The 22,169-nt window shown below is 38.5% G+C and overlaps 2 protein-coding genes across 2 annotated transcripts; both read left to right on the top strand.

The window, feature by feature from the left end:
• Positions 1 to 1,534: 1,534 nt before the first annotated feature.
• On the top strand, positions 1,535 to 3,385 carry LOC140036725 (uncharacterized). The gene is made up of 2 exons (XM_072079231.1): positions 1,535 to 1,736; positions 2,182 to 3,385. Exons 1-2 carry the CDS (start codon positions 1,583 to 1,585, stop codon positions 3,333 to 3,335), a joined length of 1,308 nt encoding a protein of 435 aa, XP_071935332.1. The 5' UTR covers positions 1,535 to 1,582; the 3' UTR covers positions 3,336 to 3,385.
• A 6,889-nt stretch (positions 3,386 to 10,274) lies between these two features.
• Positions 10,275 to 12,841, top strand: LOC140036724 (serine/threonine-protein phosphatase 7 long form homolog). The gene is made up of 5 exons (XM_072079230.1): positions 10,275 to 11,051; positions 11,140 to 11,222; positions 11,311 to 11,398; positions 11,529 to 11,975; positions 12,075 to 12,841. Exons 1-5 carry the CDS (start codon positions 10,281 to 10,283, stop codon positions 12,654 to 12,656), a joined length of 1,971 nt encoding a protein of 656 aa, XP_071935331.1. The 5' UTR covers positions 10,275 to 10,280; the 3' UTR covers positions 12,657 to 12,841.
• The last annotated feature ends 9,328 nt before the right edge of the window (positions 12,842 to 22,169 follow it).

The raw sequence follows: 22,169 nt of genomic DNA, 5'->3' as shown, positions 1-22,169 counted from the left end.
TCTACCCTGATTTCTTCTCTACTTCATGCAGTCCTTTTCGTTTACCAGTTTTTCTTTCTTTTGTTTAATGTTCTTTTTATATATACACATGTATGCATGAAATCTCATTTCACCAATCTTTTGAACCTAGTTTTCTACGACGGAATTGATCAGCAGTAATTGATTAATTAACTATGGAGAGCTATTCCATAGTACATGATATGCTACTTTACCACGTTACATTATTCAGTTTTTTGATAGCCTTGTGTGCGGCTTCTATGATCATTATCTTTCTACAGGGGACATTATCTTTCTTGTATCTGACGTGCATTATCAAACAAACACTGCATCCCAACCTTTCTTCCTTCTTCTTTTTTGGCAAGAACTTCCATTTCTTGTTTTCACTCCCACTTGGGAATGATCTTTGAGGCCTTTGACTTCCCTATGGAATACCATATAGAATGGTTAATTGCAGCTCTCAATACTAAGAATCGGAAGGGAACTTTAGGGCTCTCATTTGAATTCGTGGAATGTTACACAGGAGGAATCGAGTAAAGCGCCTGCTTAATTAGTTAGAACATCATTTTCATGTTTAAATCTGTCTTTTTGAGCTAGTCTTTACAATTCAGCCACCTACTTGTCTTCCTGGCCGAAAAGGGCTGTGCATGTGCCCTTGAAACATAGGTGGGAAGCATGCTTTGGTTGATTTGAGTGGCCGATCAATTAGGCCAAGTTTCTAGTTAAGAGCCATGCACAGTGTGAACATTATTGCCATCCAGCTGCTGCATTCAAGTTTTTTCCAGTAGCAAGTCGATTATTGGGTACGAACTAGAACTTAACTACTCCTTGCTCTAACCCATTACTGTATGTAATCACAATTCCGTATCCCACAGTCTGACATGGCGAAACAATAACAACATATAGTTTCTCATAATCTGACATGTTTAATAGTCTCTCGTGCATTATGCAATGGAAAGAAAGCAGTTCTTGTACGATTGAATACTGGCCAATCGAATTGCAGCAAGGCCGAGAGACTGTTGAGGAAATTCATTTATTAGGGTAAAAAGCTTGTTTATTCACATGGATTTTGAGATTTTGGAGTTAGTCACTTAATGTCTAGCACATGGCGCCCTTCTCTTTTTGTTGTTCTGTTTCTGTGTGTGTAATTCTCCAAGCAAGAAGTCCAAGTACTTCTTTACTGGCTAGAGCCCATGCTTTGCTGCCAAAAATAACTCTTGGAACTAAAGAAAGGAAAAAAAGAAAGACCAATATAAATCTTTCACGAATTCAACATGGGATTTTAGAATAGCGAGTGATATTTAATTATGGCGCTGGTAAGTAGGTTTACAGATGGACAAAGTCGGGTTGTGCAGTTGAAAGGACATTGAACGAAGATAATGGCCATTGATCACTTATGCTTGAGAAATGTTTTCCCGGGGCACAAGTCAAGCTCACTGGGACCTAACCTCATGTGATGCCCTTTAAGTTTTGGTGTCGGTGGACCCTTCCCCCTGGTGATCATCATCATTATATATATAGCAACGTTTTTCTGACTCAAATCACTCAAAACTAGTTCACAAGAGAGAAGGGAACCGCTAACTCAATGAGGGGTGTTTCCCATCTTCTGTTCTTATTGGTTAGTATCTTCTTTGTTGTCAGCTTTTGCCGTGCTGATGACAAAACGGTCCAGGTTGTTGGGGCTGGAGAATGCGCAGATTGCAAGGACTTTAAGATCAAGACTAGTCAGGCCTTCTCAGGTTTGTCCTATCCTGGGTACCTTTTTGTAAGGGGTATCTGACAACGTACTAGTTTTATCCTAGCTTGCTCATGTGAAGCAGCTCAAATTGCACAGCATGACCGCTTTCAATATATTCCCAAATATACTAAAAATGGCAGGCCATTCATTCGGCAGTACTTACTGGAACCTGTACATGTACTTAATTACTTGTGTGGTAGATCTTTGTCTACATCTCATGCTTGTCCCATGCATTAATCCTTGATCTGATGATGTTGGCTCATTTTAACTTTGCTTAAATGGGGCCGCAGCAGTAAAGATTTTGCAGTTGAGAGAGGCATGGCATGTATTCAAGCTAATTGACAAAAATAACCAAAAGTATCTGCTACTGATGGCCAAAATGCATGCAGTGCAGTCTATCTTCTTTATAAAGAGTCCTTGAATATTCTTGATTTTGCCTTTTGCAGGGCTACGTGTGACTGTTGATTGCAAGCTCAAAAATGGAGAGGTGACAAGAAGGGGTTCTGGAGAGCTTGATTCAGAAGGGAAGTTCAGGGTATCCGTTCCCAGAGAAATTCTGAAAGATGGGAAACTAGATGAGGAGTGCTTTGCACAACTCCATAGTGCATCAGCAACCCCATGCCCAGCGCACAATGGCCTTGAAGCCAACAAAATTGTAGCCAAGCCAGATACTGATGGAAAACTGACTTTTGGTCCAGCTGAAAGTGTCAAGTTCACCTCAGCACTGTGTGCTTCAGCTTTCTTGTGGCCATTCTTCAAGAATCCACCTTTGCCCACGGGCCATCCCTGGTTTACACACCCTCCTTTGCCTAAGTTGCCTTTCCCCCCAATCTACAAGAAACCACTCCCACCAATCCCTATTTACAAGAAGCCACTTCCACCACCAATCCCAATCTACAAAAAACCACTTCCTCCGCCTGTTCCCATAATCAAGCCTCCTCCAATCATAAAACCTCTTCCACCCCCCGTGCCAATCTACAAGCCTCCGGTGTACAAGAAGCCACTTCCACCGCCAGTGCCAATCTACAAGCCTCCTGTGTACCAGAAGCCACTCCCACCGCCAGTGCCAATCTACAAGCCTCCTGTGTACCAGAAGCCACTCCCACCGCCGGTGCCAATCTACAAGCCTCCTGTGTACCAGAAGCCACTCCCACCGCCGGTGCCAATCTACAAGCCTCCGGCGTACCAGAAGCCACTCCCACCGCCGGTGCCAATCTACAAGCCTCCGGTGTACCAGAAGCCACTCCCACCGCCGGTGCCAATCTACAAGCCTCCGGTGTACCAGAAGCCACTCCCACCGCCCGTGCCAATCTACAAGCCTCCGGTGTACCAGAAGCCACTCCCACCGCTCGTGCCAATCTACAAGCCTCCGGTGTACCAGAAGCCACTCCCACCGCCCGTGCCAATCTACAAGCCTCCGGTGTACCAGAAGCCACTTGTACCTTTCCCATTTTTCCCAAAACCACCATTCCCCTTCAAGAAACCCTTTCCACCAGTTCCTAAGCTTCCTCCTCTTCCAAAGTTCCCTCCGAAGGTCTTCCCCCCTCACCCTATAGTTGGACTTTTGCCTCCTCTGTCACCTCATTTGTCTACTCCTTAGGATTTCTATATATTTGCCCCTGAATATTCTATATAGGATGTTTTGGGAAATTTCCGGTTCTACAATAATAAAATCCTTAAACCAAAACAGATATGTGAAGAAAAAGAATGTACTTTGGAGAAAAAAGGGGGCAAAAAAAAAAAGAGAGACAAATAGAGAGAAAGTCGAATATTGTATTAATTTTAGTTGTTGCTGTGATTGCATGCATGAAGTTGACCTGTGTGTGAGATTGTCAAGTTATCAGTCGGACGTTAGTGATTTCTAAAGCTTGTAAATTTTCGAGTGCACTGCATAAATACCCAGAAATAATGTCCTCCAGTTCTTCTTGTGTTTACAGTTCACCATCAATGAAAGTTTCCCTATCGCTCCCTCGCAGTATCATTCATTGCTTTCTTCCATGCATTGATAGCGCGCGTCCCGACTGATTGAACAGATCAAATTGTGCTTGATTGATGTTCAATATCTATTCTATTTCTAGAGAGTATTGATAAAGAATCATACATGGTGGAAGGTGGAAGTGAGTAAACCGGCTTTTCCAGACAAATATACCGCGTTATTAATGAAGAGCACTGCACAGATTGGTAAATCAGTACGTGAACGTCATGGGAGAACGATATAATTTACATGGTTTTAGTTATTAGTATCTTGTTCTACAAACATGTGAGAATTACAATTACGTACTCCCTTGTTTGAATTCACCAATGAACTATACGAAGTAAACTACTTGATTAACATCAGAACACAAGGAGAAATCTTCACCAGAGGTTTTCAGGCAGAATTTGTTAGCTATCTCGTTGATCTAATCCTTCTTTGCTTGATTCCACTATGCAACATGTGTAATTATCTCTCAAACTCTGTAACATTAATATCTCAAATATATATATATATATATATATGTGTGTGGGTGTGTGTGTATTAGACATCTGATTGTGATTCCCACTCTGAATGTTCACCTTTTTGCCGATTGCATCTTGAACTTTCTAGTTTTTCTGCCATTTTGGTCCAATTAGGAGTGAAATGATAATTACCGAAGTAAATTTCTGTAGTTAAACTTCAAATTTCTTGGCTGGATATTTACTGAGACTATTATATGAAGCAAGCAGAACAATGGTTAAATAGCACTATTTAGGGGAAAAAAAACTTAGCATCTAAATATCAATCGGGTCAAAGTGGCAAAAAAAAAAGGGTGAAATTTTGGTACTAAAATTCAGAAATTGGAAGTCCACGGTAAGACTCATATATACTTTGAAGTTACGAAATACTAACATATTAAACCTCTGATATTTCCGAACTTCGACAGAAACATATTTCTAAAAGGGTACGAGCTGGTTGGTAGTATTTGACTGTTAGGTCAATTAGGCAAACGCTGTGACAACAATTAATTCTGTAAATTTTTATTTTTTTTTAACAATGGCGTTTTCATTAACGTTAAGGTTTACACTTTCTTCTAAAAAGTTTCTTTTATATATCTTCAAAACAAAGTTTCTTTTAGATTCATTATGAGAAGAAAAGAATTGTGGTACTAAAGTCGCATTCATGGACATCAACTTCAAATCTTCGCAATTTCACAGTGATCACTTGACAAGCAGGTGTTTTGCGTGATCAATCCTAAATCATAATCAGCGACCAGAAAATGACGGAAATTATTTCTTAAACATTCAGAAAGGGAAAAACAACATGTGTACGTAATACTACAAGCGAATGCGGCATGCATTGATTAAAAAGTGCATTTGTCACTGAAGTTTAACAAGTTAATGCACAATTTGTTCTAAACCCGAGGCAATCAATCATGACTAAAATGCTATTTACAATAGAACCCTTTAAAGATTACTTATAATCTTTTTTACCCCGCCCCTCATTGTCTATTTAGGGTGCATTTGATAAAACTGAAGTCTGAAATCTGAAATCTCAATCCGTTAAATTATTGAATTGTTAAATATTAAATTTAATACATTTGAGTGCATATCACATTCAGTGATAAGTGAATAACTTATCACTTAATTTAGGGAACAAGTTTTATCTAGAAAATTCAATGTTACTTAATTAATTCAAATGTTCAATTTTTTGTTATCAAACGATCTAAATATGTTAAAATCTGAATCCATTAAGTTTAAGTGATGAATTGAGTTATCAAACAGGGTTTAGACTACTCACAATCTAAACTTTCAATTTTCCCAAATAATACAGCCAACTCAGTAATCATAAATTGAATTTGACTCTGTCATGTGACAGGTAGAAATGTTGTAAGGAAGTTAAAAGTATGCCTTTCAGTAAATAAATCAATAAGTTTTCAATTTGGGAAGACTGAAGAAAAACATTAAGGGTGTATAGCTGGCCAAAATTCATCAGTTGTTTTCCTTGAGGCTAGATTTGACTTTTTCGATCTTTATCTACACAAGGGGTCACACGTTACCCCTCAACTTATTACTTTCATTGATGACAAGTACAAGTATGTTATTTTCGTGCAATATGTGTATCTAAAATACTGAGAGGTCATATTCAATTGAGTTTTTCTGAGAAATTTCTAAAATTATTATGATTTTTAAAAAAATTCTACAAAGGGGGTATTTTGTGTACTGGTTTCTGTTTTTGGGGTGTTCGCATTTATCAAATGCGAGCTCCTTGAGCTCGCATTTGATAAATGCGAACTGTCCTTAAATTTTGTAACAGCGAAAGTAAAAAAAAAAATAAAAAAAAATAGGTAACCTCGCATTTCAGAAATGCGAGGTACATGACCTCGCATTTCACAAATGCGAGGTACATGACCTCGCATTTCAGAAATGCGAGTTGTATGTACCTCGCATTTCAGAAATGCGAGGTCATATCCGAGGTCGGATCGAAGTCAATCCAGACAAATCCGACCCCGGATCCATAAGATACGAGCTCGGATCCAAGTAAACCCGGCCGGATCCGAGGGATCGTCTGTGTTCCTGGTGAGACGGATCCGAGGCTTGTGGGATCCGAGGGCTTCAAGAACCGATCCGTGCTCGGATCCTTTGGCAATATGTCTGAAACCGAGGGCTCGGTTCCTCCGTTTCCAGATTTACTCTTCCCCCTTCTCACCGAAACCTTAATTTTCCATTTCATCCATAAAACTTCCAATTTTTCACAATAAAAGCCTTCGCTAAGCTCTTGTGAGCATTAAATAAAGTAATTAGACTTTTAAGGGGAGATTCTATCAAATTTTTGTTTTAAAAAAAGTAATGACAATGTGTAATATATATATATTGCAAAATATATATAATAAAAAGTAATTTTTTCAAAATATATATATCTATTAGGAATAATAAATTACAATTTTTTCGTTTGATAAAGGGTTAAATGCAAAAAATCCCTATAAACTATTTACCCAGTTACAATTTATCCCCTAAACTATAATAATAGGCATTTTGCCCTCTTGAATGATATGTTTGGAAAAATATACCCCTTTTAATGTATCATATTTGTTAATTTTCTTTTTAAATTCTTCCTTTTTTTCTTTAAACAATTGTTTAAATAAGTAGACTAGATTAGTCAAAATTTGTTTATTTCTTAATTTCGTATTGCTTTATTTTATACAAAAAAATGTATGTGAGTAAAAGATTTTTTCCCAAATGTTGAATTCAATGTCATTTAAGAAATTTAACTTTTCAAATATATAATAACAAAATAGAGAAATTGATTAATCAATTATTAGTAGTATCAATAGGAAAAAAAAATAAACTACTATTGTTGTTCATTCTTATTTTGTATTTCACTACAAATAATAATTGTTAACCTTTCTTTCTTATGTGGTATATAATATGTTGCTTTTATTATAAGTAGTTGAGTAACTACGAATTCTTAATTAGTTTATAGGTACTTAAATGATTGAATTACTAGATTAATAAACTTTACAAAAATTGGTGACCTTCTACATTAATACACTTTACATAGTTTTGTACTACTAATTATAATTTATTTTTTCCAACATAGGGATTGTTTTCTTTGATATGTCTATAGAAAGACCTCTGCGAGTATCTCTTTATTGGGGAGGTAAAATACACTATGAAGATGGGTCAATTTGTTATTTGCCTCGTACTTCCAACCGTACATTCTCATTACGGCATAGAATTGGATATGATGAGCTGGTGGATAGAATTTATGAATACATGGGGGTCGATAGGGGGCTGTTCAAGTTGAATTTATTTCTCCGCCAACCTTGTGGCCGTACTTCTTATAATGTCTCTCCAGTGGTGGATGATGAAACTCTGGAGATAATGTATGATGTCTGGAACGAACTTGTCCCATACATCGCTGAACTTTATATCGAGAAGGAGGAAATAGTCCAAAATCCTCTCGTCAGTAGCACATTCATTCCACCAACTACCAATATTGGGCCGATGATGTCGCTTGTCCATGCATGCATGGATCCAACTAGGTATCGATCCTACTCTAGTACAGTGGTACCAGAGACAGCATCGGTATCACAACGACCACATGGGGATTGTGTTAGGGACGTGGTAGAGCCACGGTTCACGTCAGGCTTAAGGACGGATGTTGAATATGTTGAAGGCCTTGACTCGATTCAAAGTTTTAGAGACCACGTATCGCCGAATCATGTGCCTTCTTATGGCTTCGATTCGACTGCTGGTCCAAGTCATTGTAACACATTGATAGATGATGATTTGGAAAATGATGTAGAAGATGTGGAAGAATCTGAGTCGGTAGATGTGTCAGACAGTGACTCAGATGGCGAAAATGAAAGACGTGTAGTCCACCAGGATCTTGGGAACCAACAGCCCTTTGCTGCATTTGCCAACCTTTCGTATGTTCCACGAGGATTCGAATTCTTCTCTAACCTTGGAAATATAAATGATGACGACCAATTCACTGATGAAAGTGGGTTGGAACGTATTGTGACATTTAGTGAGGATAATAATCACATATGTCTACATATGAGATTTGAGAGCAAACAACAGCTGAGCAGGGCTATTAGAATGTGGTCTATCAATCATAATAGGGAGTTTAGGGTTGTTGAGAGCAAGAGTAATACTTGGGTTGCCAAATGTAAATCTGCATTTGAAAGGAGCACCACCACTGTGGCCAACGTATCGTATCCTCCATGCGACTGGTGTGTCCGAGCAGTGAAAAAAAAGACTCATGGACTGTGGCAAATAACCAAATGGGTCAACGACCATAATTGTGTTGGTGATTTGATGAGTAATAGCAATGCTAGTCTTACATCTTCGGTTATTGCTAGACACATAGTTCGTAGCATTGAAGATGATCCTGGGTTTAAAGTAAAGAATATAGTAAGCCATGTCAAGAAAGTTTTGAAGGTGGATGTGTCCTATAAAAAGGCTTGGTACGGCAGACGCAAAGCTATTGAACTTATATTTGGTTCTTGGGATGCCAATTTTGCTGAACTGCCGAAATATGTTGATGCACTTATGCAGTCAAATCAGGGATCTGTGATCAGGTGGTTGCACCATTCTGATAGTACGGATCGTCTGAAGACATTTAAGTATGTCTTCTGGGCTTTTGGACCGGCTATTGATGCATTTCACATGTGTCGACCGGTTATATGTGTTGATGGCACTCATCTGCGGGGCGAATATAAAGGCAAACTACTTGTTGCAGTTACGCAAGATGCCAACAACCACATTATTCCGCTAGCCTATGCCATTGTCGACGAAGAAACTATTTGTAGTTGGTCTTGGTTCATGGAACAACTAAGATACAATGTGGCCCGTGATCGGTATCCTATTTGTGTCATTTCGGATCGGCATAATGGTATCATCCATGCCATGACACATTATGACTATTGGCAAGAACCTTTGGCCTTTCATAGATTTTGTCTACGACACGTTAGGAGTAACCTAATGAGTCACTTCAAAGGCTTGCACCTTAGAAGGTTATGTTGGGCAATGGGAAAAGCCAGACAATTGCGCAAGTGGCGGGCATTCAAACGAGAATTGAGGAACATGTTTCCAGATGCATGGAGTTATCTGTCTAACATTGGAGCTGAGAAGTGGTGTCTAACACATGACGGTGAGAACCGTTGGGGTATTCTTACAACCAACATTTCCGAAAGTTATAATAATGTACTTAGAGGAGCTCGTCATTTGCCTATCCGGGCTTGTATTGATATGACATTTCATCGGACTGTTGAGTTGTTTAAAACAAGAAGAGAGGATGCTAGACATTGCCGTTATCCATTTCCTCCAAAGATATGGCGGCGGTTTAAGAATTCGGACCTGAAAGCGGGAACCCACAGGGTTGTTGAGTTCGATGGCTCATCGGGGGTGTACAAAATTGTGACTGGTAGACGTGTGGATGGTAAAGGGGGTAATACACAAACGGTAAAGTATTTTGATAAAACATGCTCTTGTGGTAAGTGGCAGTGCTACAGACTTCCCTGTTCGCACGTGATGGCCGTGTGCAGGCACCGAGGTGATAATCCTGGTGCACTTGTAGATCCCCAATTTACAAATAGGCGGTGGGCGGTGCAGTATTCAGGAAAGTTTAGCCCTTTGCCACATCCGGATACTTGGTTCCAACCAGATTGGGAGCTGCGGGCAGATAGTAGTAAATATGTTGCACGTCGGGCTGGAAGGGTACGAGCTAGAAGAATTCGGAATGAGATGGATGAGAGAGACCCAGAGGAGCCAAGAAGATGTACAAATTGTCATCAATCGGGCCATAATAGAAGAAATTGTCCAAATTTTAGAGCTTGATGTCATCCGTTTTAGGGATATGAACCAGTGTACTATGATATCTGTAATTTTTGGGATTATGAAATTAATATGATTTATGAGATACATGTTGTTGATCAATGTTTCAATCGGGTCATAATTTTGACCTTATTTTTAGCAGCTCTGTATTTAAAGTGTTGCATTAGTTGAAGAAACTCCTATTCTTCTATTCAAATGTGTGTAGGCTTATATGTTACATAATGTATTTGCAGCTATTGTTGTCAGAGGTATGGCCGACATTTCTACGGGGGCAGTCCTGCATCCGGGCCCATTTGTGTATGATATCATCTCAGCTGGCACTGCACACCGGGCACGTTCTATATTTGACGGGCACATTCTAGGTGATCAGCTTGATGTCAGACGATGTGATAGGCATTTTTGGGATCATACACCTATCCCAGAGACTGTTCGGCATTATATTCGATTGGCTGGCTTTGAAGGGGTGCTTGACTGTGGATATATGATGCTCGATCATGCTTTGATCACTAGTTTAGTGGAGCGATGGCGGCCCGAGACTCATACCTTTCATCTCCCCGTTGGAGAGACTACAGTTACCTTACAGGATGTTGAGGTTCTGTGGGGTCTACCCATAGATGGTCCTCCAGTTATAGGGATAGATACAACTCATAGTGTTCAGGAGTGGGTGAATTTATGTGAGGAGTTGCTTGGTTTTTCTCCCTTGATGTCAGATTTTGATGGGCGACGGCTGAAATTGGGGTGTTTATCTAGAGTATTAGATGCAGGGTTGCCACCCGATGCTTCGGATGTCCACTGTAGACAGCGGGCCCGCGTATACCTGCTTCTGCTATTAGGCGGTCATTTATTATCAGATAAATCTGGTAATAAAGTCCCGTTGTTGTATATGCCATTACTACGAGATTTGGAAACTGTTGGGCAATATAGCTGGGGTAGTGCGATATTAGCAACTTTGTATCGATCATTGTGTAGCGCCACATCTCCCTATAGATCGTCCATTGCGGGACCATTGATGTTGCTTCAGGTACATTTGTCTCGTTCAAAGTGTCTAGATTTAACTATAGAGGAGTTTACATGGTCAATTAATATATTCAAATACAATTTAAATACAGCTATGGGCGTGGGAACGTATACCAACAGTTCGCCCTGATCGAGTGCATCCGTTAGAGCACTATCCTGGTCCATATGGAGCTCGGTATGTATATCAAATATATGTATATAATACTAATAAAAATCAAAATTTTCGCCTTTAAGACACAACGGCTCTAATTTGTTCCCTGCAGGTGGAATGTTCAATTTGATGTGCATAGAGTTGCAAGACATGTTGTATCTATATTCCGAGATCAGTTGACGGGCTTACGGGCCCGAGAGGTACAGTAACATCATTTGATGCTTTTACGATTGGGTCCTTTGCCGTTATATGGCACAGCACTTTTTCCATTAAAATTAGGGTCATATGTTGGTTGAAGGTTATGTCATTGAATAATTATTGGCCTTGCAGTTCATATGGCAGCCATACTCGGACGATATTCTCGCTTCTCTGCCTCCCTATTGTACTGCAGGACGCCGCATTTGGACATCTGTCACGTATCTCATATGTTGGGAAGTTGTCGAGCCACATCTTTCCAATCGAGTTATGAGACAGTTCGGATATCATCAGCCCGTGCCTGATCTAAGATTGACCGAAAATCAACAGGAACTGCATTCTCTTGATCGTCGTGGCAAGGGGAACCAAGACTGGTTAACTGCACATCGAGCATATGTTGAGGTGTGGACTGATCGTCATTCACATGTGGAAGATGGTGTTGTAGCTGAAGATCCCACATATCCATCCGATGAGTATCGTCAGTGGTATCGCGAGCGAACAGTGGTATATGTTTCAAATCCTACTAGGCAGCTCATTTTACCGGAGGGCTTTCAGGGTGATAGCGCCAGAACACAATATCTGGTCAGTTTTCCTTACAACTAGTTAAATACAGTCCCGGACAAGTTGTCGATATAGATTTAACTCTATTATTCCTTATTCATCCACATATTTGCACTCCAGATGGATGCTATGACTCAGGTGTATTACATGGCAGAGACCTCTCTAACGCAGAGTGACGAACAGCACGCGAATTATTTTAATGCAATGAAGGACTTTGCATCCATGACATTGGAAACTGTAGGGGAGTCATCCCGACTTGCATTTCGCCCTTCACGAGTGCCACAGCAAATTCCACAGCCAACCGACCCCAATCGCGTTGAAAGAGCTCCTAGGAATGTTCACGGAGGTCAGCATGGCGGTGGACGCCGTCGTAGATTTCGATCACCAGAACCCACCGTCCAAACCGGACTTGATGGAAGGTCACAGGCTACTGAGCACCAGGGCACCTCTACCGGACCTTTTGGTCATTCTAGGTCCCCAGTACTTATGGAGGCGTTTACGCCCAATACAGACGAGCTCCATGGCAGTGGTGAACAACATGTGGGAGGTACAGATGCAGGCCAAAGTACCCAAGCACTTGATCAAAGACTTGAGTCACAAATTACGCAAGTCGATATAGTGATGCCAGCCCAGCCACGTCGCACACAAAGAGCACACAAACCCAGAGGATGTGGCACGCATGGAAAACTTGGACATCATTGATGTTCAAAACTGTAATTGGTTGCTCCTGTTATGAATATTATTCTAAGTGTAGGGGAGAAAAATGTGTGGGACTTGGAGTAGTTTTATGTTTTGTATTTGGACAAGTTGTCGGAAATATTGCTTAGATTAAATGTTCATGACTTTGGATTTGCTGGCAGGGAGTTTAGTCCACTTTTAAGGGGAGATTCTGTCCAATTTTTTTCAAAAGATAGTAGATGTATATATATAAACATATATATACATATATATATATATATATGAATATATATATATTCATGGAGCATATAAAATGGCCACCACATGAATGTTCCAGTGAGTTTCGGTGAAAACATGTTTATAATTGCACATGGACTCATTCAATGTGCATACGAGACCTAAAGGTGTCATTTTGGTGTAAATGTGTAAAAAAGATCAAAGAACCTCACGCCTTGATTTGAAATGTGGACATGTTTGATGTGTTTTGATTGGTTGGATATTGTGTTTTTGGTATATTACACTTGCGTGGGGGGTTAGATTTGATGAACAGGTTGTCAAATGTGTATTTCCGAATTTGGTGAAAATTGGAGAAAAAGTTTGGTGGAAATTGCAGTTTCTGTAAATGATGCAGGGTCGAAACGATCCGAGCTCGGATCCAAAAAACCCAGAAAGGATCCGCGCTCGGATCATTCGAACCCATGGCTTTCACTTTACAAATCCGACCTCGGATCCAACAAAACTCAGATAGATCCGAGGGCTCGTCTGAACTACCGTGAGCGTGAGCGATGATCCGAGCCCTTTCGTGAATCCGAGGGGTGATAAAACACATCCGACCTCGGATCTTCGAACTCAAAATCCGAAAATTGTGAATCCGCCCTCGGATCCAAAAAACTGTGATGGATACGAGGGCTCGTCTGAACTACCGGGAGCGGTGATCCGAGACATCTCGGATCCGAGGGATGATCAACACGGATCCGTGCTCGGATCCTCGAAATCATGATACTGAAAATTGTGAATCCGCCCTCGGATCTAACAAACACAGTTAGATCCGAGCTCGGATCCTTAGCATTATACAGTCACCCGCGGCCTCGGTTCGTCATTTTTTCCAGTTTTCTCGCATTCCTCCTAACGAAACCCTTCCCCACCCTCACCAATCTTCCATTTCGACCAATTATCATCTGTTTTTTCATCATAAAACCATCTCTCAACCTCTTTTGCGCTTAAACCCTGAGTTTTCTACAATCAAAAACAGAAATTTGTGGTGTTTTGATCTTCAACGAAAAATTAGGGCCCAAATCCATTTCTTCAATTTGGGGACTAATTTGGGTCGCTGATTTTTCAATTTTTCCATCTTTATCATCTTCCTCCATCATTCCAACCAGTTGAGGTAACAATTTGCAACTTTATTTGCAATTTAAGGCACGTACCAGTTTTCATTATTTTTCAATTTTTGTCAATATTTTGGTAATTGTATAATTGTTGTAATTTTTATTTAGAATTGTGCTACATTATGCAATTTTTATTTACTCGCGTCTTTATAAAAAAGGATCCGAGTTATGCTTTTCTACTAATTGTATAAATGTCTTGTTTAACTACTCATCTAGACAAATTTTTTGATACACCGGAGGAAATCACGTTTAACTACTCATTAAGCTTGGTGCTGCAATAATTCAAAGAGTCGTAAACAGTATATATAATGTGGCGTGTCACAAACTTTTGTTGAAGCAAAGAGCATTCCTCATTTGGCTCCTGAATTTTACTTGTATAGGATGCACTAGTTACTCAGGTTTTCTCCCAATATCAGAAGATACGTGGTTTTCTGCAACCATAATTATTGGATATTGACAATATTAAATTTGCAATGTTGAACCGACTGGTCTCTAAAAGTTTTATCAGTTGCTTAGAATAATAAACTAGGTGAAGATGAGTTATTTGAGCCTCAAAGGCACCTGAAATTATCATTAAGCTTCGTGGATTTGGTATTATTGTGCAGCTGACATTTCTTAATTTTTAGCTTTATGCACATGAACTCTTAATTTGGGTCATTTTACTTCTATATGTCAACTACTTGAAAGCTTAACATTGACAACATGAGATTGGACTTTTAAATGACCTTCTAATTGAAAGATGGGATTCACAAAATCGAAAAGTGGATTGTTCAAACCATGTGTTGACAATGGGGATAGAAATTCATATTATACATGCCCACCACTGTATCTAAAATTATTTAACCAGGTTCTGTGCTTGTTTTTGGGTGCAGCTGGCAGGAAGTTTAGCCCTTTTTCAAGGGGAAACTCTGCCGAAATTTTCTTAACTCATTAAGACAATTGTGTTTGTTATGTTTTGTATTGCTTCTAATTTGTGTTGAATCTTGTTTGTAATCCAGGCATCATGGCTCGCACACGAAGGGCAGTGATTCGCACTCCTACACCTTCATCGAGTGAGGAACATACACCCTCTTTACAAGAGGAGTCGCCTGAAGACGAATCTCCTTCTCCTCAGTCCCCACCTCGTTCTAGGCGTAAGACGGCATCTACCAGTCGTGACGAACCACCTCCGAACTACGATACCACACGTTTCACATCAATTGAGAATCAGCAGTGGTACGAAGCCGGTTTAGACAAAGAAATAATAGTTGAGAAGCACTTGGCGCCGGAGGTGGATGACCATTACAAGATCTCCACGGCCTTCAAGCGACTTGGTTGGGAGGACATACTGAAGTTGCCCAAGCATTACTATCCTAACCTGATCCGAGAGTTTTATGCCAATGTGGAAGACAAACATAGCCATAGTGGCAATCTGATCCAATCCTGGGTCCGAGGCAAACGAGTGGCTCTCACTCGAGACAAAGTTGCCACGTGGGCCAAACTCAAAGACTCAGGAGAAGATATCAAATTGACTAAGGAGTTCAAGGCTCGTGACCCATGGCAAGTGGGAGAAGCTGTGGCACGTCTTAAGGGTCAATACCGTGAGCGAGGAAGTTCGAAAAAGCTCACCGTATATGCCGATTCCTTCGAGCATAGGTACCACCTGATTTTCTATCTTTTTGCCTTCAATGTGGTACCAAAACGGAGTGGAAAACGGGAGCTCCGCAACAGTGACCTATACTTCCTCGATAAAATGATGCATGGTATAGGTAATCATATGACTGGAATTCCTCTGCCCAGCATCATTATCAGTTACATGAGGACCACAGCTCGCATGGGGGCCGGTCATACATGTTTCGGGTTCCCCCGGCTCCTCTCCCTCATTTTTGAGAAGCTCAAGGTTCCTCTTGGAACCGAACGAGCAGTGGTGACTCGGTCTGCTGAAGAGGTCAATGCCTCTATACTCAAGGCTTTAGGCATTCCTACGGATTTTGGAGCTGCTCTAGTTCGGGACACAAGAGAAGCTTCGACCTCCACTCAGCCTCCACCTCACACTGAACAACAAGAGCAAGCTCAAGAGACGGAGGCACAGCAGACCCTTCCTCCTCCCACTCCACGACCACCGCCTCCGCCGCGATCCAAGTTGCAAGAGATCCTCAATGCCATCTGCTGCATGGAGACACGTGTGATGGAGCGCATTGACCAGACCGAGCGGATGATGACTGAGCGACTAGACAGGCAGGATCGTCGCCTTCGAGCAATGGAGGATCATTTCCACATTCACCGCTCACCTACTCCTACCCCTCATCAAGAGGAGGGGCCTAGTGGTACATCTCAGGGAGCTGAGGAGGCAGTAGACCCTCGTTCTGCGCAGTCATGAAGACCTTCCGAGGATTCCATCTTTTATTGCTTTATTTTTCTTTTATTGTGTTCGGTTCAACCTTTGTAGTTTTCTTATTGGAGTTTCTTGTTCTACCTATAAGATAATTAGTACCCTTGATGTTTGGATGGTCGTGAGGATTAAGGGGTTGAAACTGCATCACCACTTACCAAGTGGGAAGTTTTGTTTTCTTGTACCTTCCTCTACAATGAGGACATTGTAGATTTTAAGTGTGGGGGGGGGATTACATACATTTTGTGGTTATTGTGTCTTGAAATGCATGAATTTGATTGTCTATGGCTTAAACTTTTATTTGGAAATATTGTCTTGAGGTTGTTGGCAGGGAGTTTTGTCCATTTTTATGGGGAACTCTGTCAAAATTTTCCTAAATATATTTTCCAATATTAATGGCCAAAATGTTCACATTTTAAGTGCTCAAACTGTTCCATTGGATAGAATGCTATATGTATTTTGGAAGGTTTAGTCCTTATTTTGTTTGGCAAGAATTATTATGCTTAGAAAGTATATTCGGTTAAATAAGAAAAATTATGCTTACAAATTTGCAAGGTTAATGATATTTCTCATTTTCACTTCATTTTATAAGTAAGTGATTGATATAGTCAAAACAAGGCCAAATTCTTCCTTTAATGATGTTAGAGGGAAAAGAAATCATTTCAAAAAAAAAAGAGAGACAGAGAAAAAATATATATATTAATCTTCTACTCCAATGATTCACATACCGAGTAACCGGGGGTTGGCATCTACAGACCCATACATTCGCGTAAAAAGGTATCGAAATTAAGAGTATGCTTAGCAATTTTAATAAGTGAAATGTTGAATAACCCAGAATCTTCACATAAAAGTGTCGATTTTCGCGTAAAAAGGCGTTTTCACTATTAAAATAAAATGGAATATGAATAAATCCCTCTCATTAGTTAAGTTTTGCTGCTATAAATGCATAAATGTATATAAATATTTAAACAATAAAGATTATAAATTACAAATAATATTAATTATACATTTATACATAATATTAATATATATTTATAAATTATAATTTATAAATTTTTATAATATTCATTTATAATTTATACATTTATAAATAAATTTATATTACGTATTATATATAATATAATACATTTATACATTTACAGTTTTTTTATCAATACATAAATACATTTATTTATGTACAAGTTTATAAATGTATTATAAATGTCATTTAAGAAATTTAACTTTTCCACTACATGATAGCAAATTAGAGAAATTGATTAATCAATTATTACTAGTATCAATAACAAAATAATAAAATACTATTCTTGTTCATTCTTATTTTTTATTTCACTATAAATAATAATTGCTAACTTTTCTTTTTTATGCGGTATATAATATGTTACTTTTAATATAAGTTGTTGAGTAACTACGAATTCTCAATTAGTTTATAGATACTTAAATTATTGAATTACTAGATTAATACACTTTGCAAAAATTGTTGACGTACTAGATTATTACACTTTACAACATCAGCTACATATATTTTTTAAGAACAAAGAGTTTATGGTAAATTATTAAGAATGAATTTAACAAATAAACAAATTTAAAAAGTAATTTAAAAATTATTACAATTTTTATGCAATTTTCTAGGAATTCGTATTTATCGGATGCAACATAAAGTCCAACCAAAAAGCTTGCTAGATTGGTGTTGATTTATTCCCCCAAATTATTATCAACTATTGATGTCAATATTATGGGATTTTTTTTTTCCTGTTGTGATGAATTTAGAGCCTTAAGCAGTAAAATTTGTAGAAATTTGCATTGCAAATTGTAAATCAAGAATTCATTTACAATTTTCAATGAATTCATAAAGCAAGACAGAATGGCATTACAACTGAAGCAAAAAGAATAATTTTTAGGCAAAATCTAGAATCCTGTTATTGGAAAGCAAACAACATAGGTACATAGTGCATACTTGATCACTAGCAATAATCATAACTGTAAAATTGCAGCTTGCAGCGCCCACTGGACAAGGAGGTTTTGTCGTTTAATGCGAGGTACATGACCTCGCATTTCACAAATGCGAGTTATATGTACCTCGCATTTCTGAAATGCGAGGTTACCTATTTTTTTTTTTTTTTTTTTTTTTACTTTTGCTGTTACACAATTTAAGGCAGTTCGCATTTACCAAATGCGAGCTCAAGGAGCTCGCATTTGGTAAATGCGATCACCCCAAAAACAGAAACTAGTACACAAAATACTCCCTTTGTAGAATTTTTTTAAAAATCATAATAATTTTAGAAATTTTTCAGTTTTTCTTGGGTTGATTGTACCACAGTAGTAAATAGTCATGGGGCGAACTGATGATATGGAAAGGACAACAAGAGGAGCAAATTGGGATCATGCAGGAGTTTTTTTCTTGGGTATTTGAATGCGAAGTATAGGTGCTTCTCATCGTTTCATGTGGGGCCAATTTTCTGTACTTTCACGTACGCATGCATGGATGTAGTAATAAACTGGCAAAGTTCTGGTAAAGATAAAACAGAAAAGGGCTTTGAAGCCATCTTGCGATTTCCGAGTTCTGCTTCCTGAATGGCCACGTTATTCTGTAGTACCAAAAACAACTGTCTGTTCTTGAAGTCATCTGACGTGAGGCACTGCACAAATCATTGGTTCCCCTACACACTTAATCAGTTCATCACTGTCGAAGAAACGAATTACTAGCAGTTGGGAACTGAAATACAATAATCAAAGCTATTAATAAACGAGAGCTGATTATGAATGTAATGAAGTTTGGACAGGTGTCAATAAGCATAATTCCTGATCAGTGCAAACTTATTTTGAAACTCTCCATGGTCTTGCTATACTCGCATGTTACTTAGTCTAGTTGAGAATGCGAAATTCAACTATCATGTGCTCCACCTAAACGAATGTGCACTTAATTCGTGTTGGAAAATTGATAGATATTCAAGATAGCTGGTAGGTAGGTACGGTTTTGAGTACAGAGATGCGCTGTTCATTTGAATGCTTGTTCCGTGTTTCTATCAGCTTTGCCGGTGGCATTACTACCATTAGTGCAGCATTGAAGAATAGCCCTCGGGGATCACGAATTCGTCATATAAGTGGTCCTGCAGATTCCGAAAATTAATCTCTAGCCAAAGAAGAGAGCTCAACTTTGAGCCAGACCGGATGCCTATTGCGTTGCTCCGTTTCATCTCTGCTCAGTGCTTCTAACATCCTGCAACATACCGCCCCAATGGGGATTCCCCATTTCCGTCGAGAAGGCTGGTTAGCCTTCTATCTGACCCTACTTTTGGCTTTGAGCCTGTGCCATGGCAAGCATGTCCAAGTCAAAATAGTTGGATCCACCGAGTGTGCACGATGCACCTCTGATGTAGTAAAAACCTGGCATCCAACTTCTTCTGGTGCAGTTCACTATTATCATTTTTTTTACGTTGCTTGGCACGACATAATGAAATCTATATTGTCTTGAATTAAACTTGTTGGAATCCCATTTCCTACACCAGCTCCAACGTATCAGAAGCCCCTTCCGCCATCTGCAAACTCACCAGAGCCTATCATTCAGAAACCATATCCTCCACTGGCTCCAACATATCAGAAGCCCCTGCCTCCATCTGCAAATTCACCAATGCCCATCATTCACAAACCGTATCCTCCACCAGCTCCAAAATTTAAGAAATCATCTCCACCGCCTCTACCAGTTGAAAAACCAAATGATCCAGCTAACCCTCCCATTTTTATTTCTCCAGCATCACTTCCTCAACCAAATCCATCGCATGAGCAGGCACCATCACCCTTATCTAACATACGGCCTTCCCCATCATCAGCTACGCCCAGCAATTCATTTTCTCCATTTCCAAGAGCTCCCCCAATACCCGCACTTCCCCCTATTCCCACTGTTCCGAGGAGGTATTTCAACTTACCCAAGTCCGGGCACAAATCTCCAACTCCTCCTACCAAATCTCATTCCTAATGTTCCAGAATTTATAGTCCAAAAATATAAGGCTTTCTTTTCCATGCATGTTGAGTACTTTTTTTTTTTTTGGGGTGTATCCTATAGTAATAAGGAGAACTGGTGAGAAAGTATCAAAATCTGTACCGTCTGTGTCACTAAGAAACAGTCGTGTCATTGTCGGTGTTGTTGAGCATTCAAAATTCAGAGCAATGTGCAAGTAGTGTAAATTTTCATCGTTGGAAAATAATACACTCGACTCATTTTTGAGTAACGCTTAATTAACAAAGCGAGATCATAAACAGGAGACCAGCACTTCAACATTTGGTGCAAATATAGTAGGCTTTCAAAACTTGAAAAAAAAAAAGAAAAAAAGTGGCACTTAGTTTACCGATTTGAATCCATCATGTTCTATTATTCCATCATCTAGCCAATGACGGAGCCAAGGGGGCTCAGGGCCATGGCTCCCCTATGTAAATGTATGTGTAAAACAAAGTTAATTCCCCTAATTTTTATAATTTTAATTTATATTATGAGAGTTTATATGTTTTGTGTGTGTGTGTGTATGAATTATCCACCTTTAAATTAATTTTTTTTCAGAAAAGTTATTTATTTTTTATTATGCTAATTATTTAACTTTCAAAAAATTAAATATATAATTTGATAATTTATAGTAAATTGACCCAATATGATATATTCTAACAAAAAGACCCAATTCATAATTATCAATGGGTTAAAACAAAAATAATTATTTTATTGACCCATATACAAATATACAGTTTAACCCTGTTGATTATACTTGTTCTTACTCTTTCTGTGTCAACTGCAACTACAGATTGGACATTTTCAATTATGAAGATAATTAAAACAAAGCTCCAAATAAGTTGAAAAATAATTTCTTAAATGATTATCTAACTGTGTACATAAAAAAGGAAGTTGTTAGAAAATATAGCACTTATTCAATCATAAATAAATTTAGTTCTATGAAAAAACATAATCCTTAATTTACTTTTAAAAAAAGATGTTGAAATTTTAAGATATGTTAACATCACTTTTATCTTTTTTAAATTAAAAATAGTTATATTTTTTCTTCATAGGTGACATATTGGACCATTTTCTCATGATGTGCAACTTGAGTGGTTTGTGATGTTATAAGATATTTAATCAAAGATTATTTTTTGTCTTAATTTTCATTATACTATGCTGCATATTTATAAAATAGATATACTTTTGTAATTAAAGTTAGTATTTGATATTTTTAGAAATCATATATTTAAATAGATGGAAATTATCTTGAACATAACATATTGAGCTAATTTTGTTAGAAAAAATTTTGACCCCTCAAAAAAAAAATCCTGACTCCGTCACTGCACCTAGCTACTTCCAATTCAGCGATCAAGTTTAAAAACTGGAAGGAAATTCTAGTCGTAAAAAGAACAAGAACACTAAACCTATTGAATGATTCGATTTGAGCAGTATAGGAACACAATGGTCTGTACTAGGAGTACAAACGAGCCGAGTTGAGTCGAGTTTTGGCCTAATCAAACCGAGCCTCCAATTAATTTTATGAAGTTCAAACTCGAACTCGAGGTCGAGTTAGAGCTTAAAAAGAAATTATTATTATTTTATTTTTTAAAAAATAATAAACAATTATTTTATTTTTAAAATAAATAAAATAATAAATTTTCTTAATAAATAATAAAATATTATGAATATATATAATTTTACTATTAAAATAAAAAATAAAACGAGCTTAATATTTTTAAACTCAAGCTCGAGCTCGTATTCGAGCCACTGATTCGTTTGCAGCCCTTGTCTGTACACCG

This window comes from Coffea arabica, chromosome 2e, assembly GCF_036785885.1.
Source record: "Coffea arabica cultivar ET-39 chromosome 2e, Coffea Arabica ET-39 HiFi, whole genome shotgun sequence".
NCBI classification, from domain to species: domain Eukaryota; kingdom Viridiplantae; phylum Streptophyta; class Magnoliopsida; order Gentianales; family Rubiaceae; genus Coffea; species Coffea arabica.
Note: the sequence above shows the minus strand (reverse complement) of the source record. Positions and strands in the feature narration are given on the sequence as shown.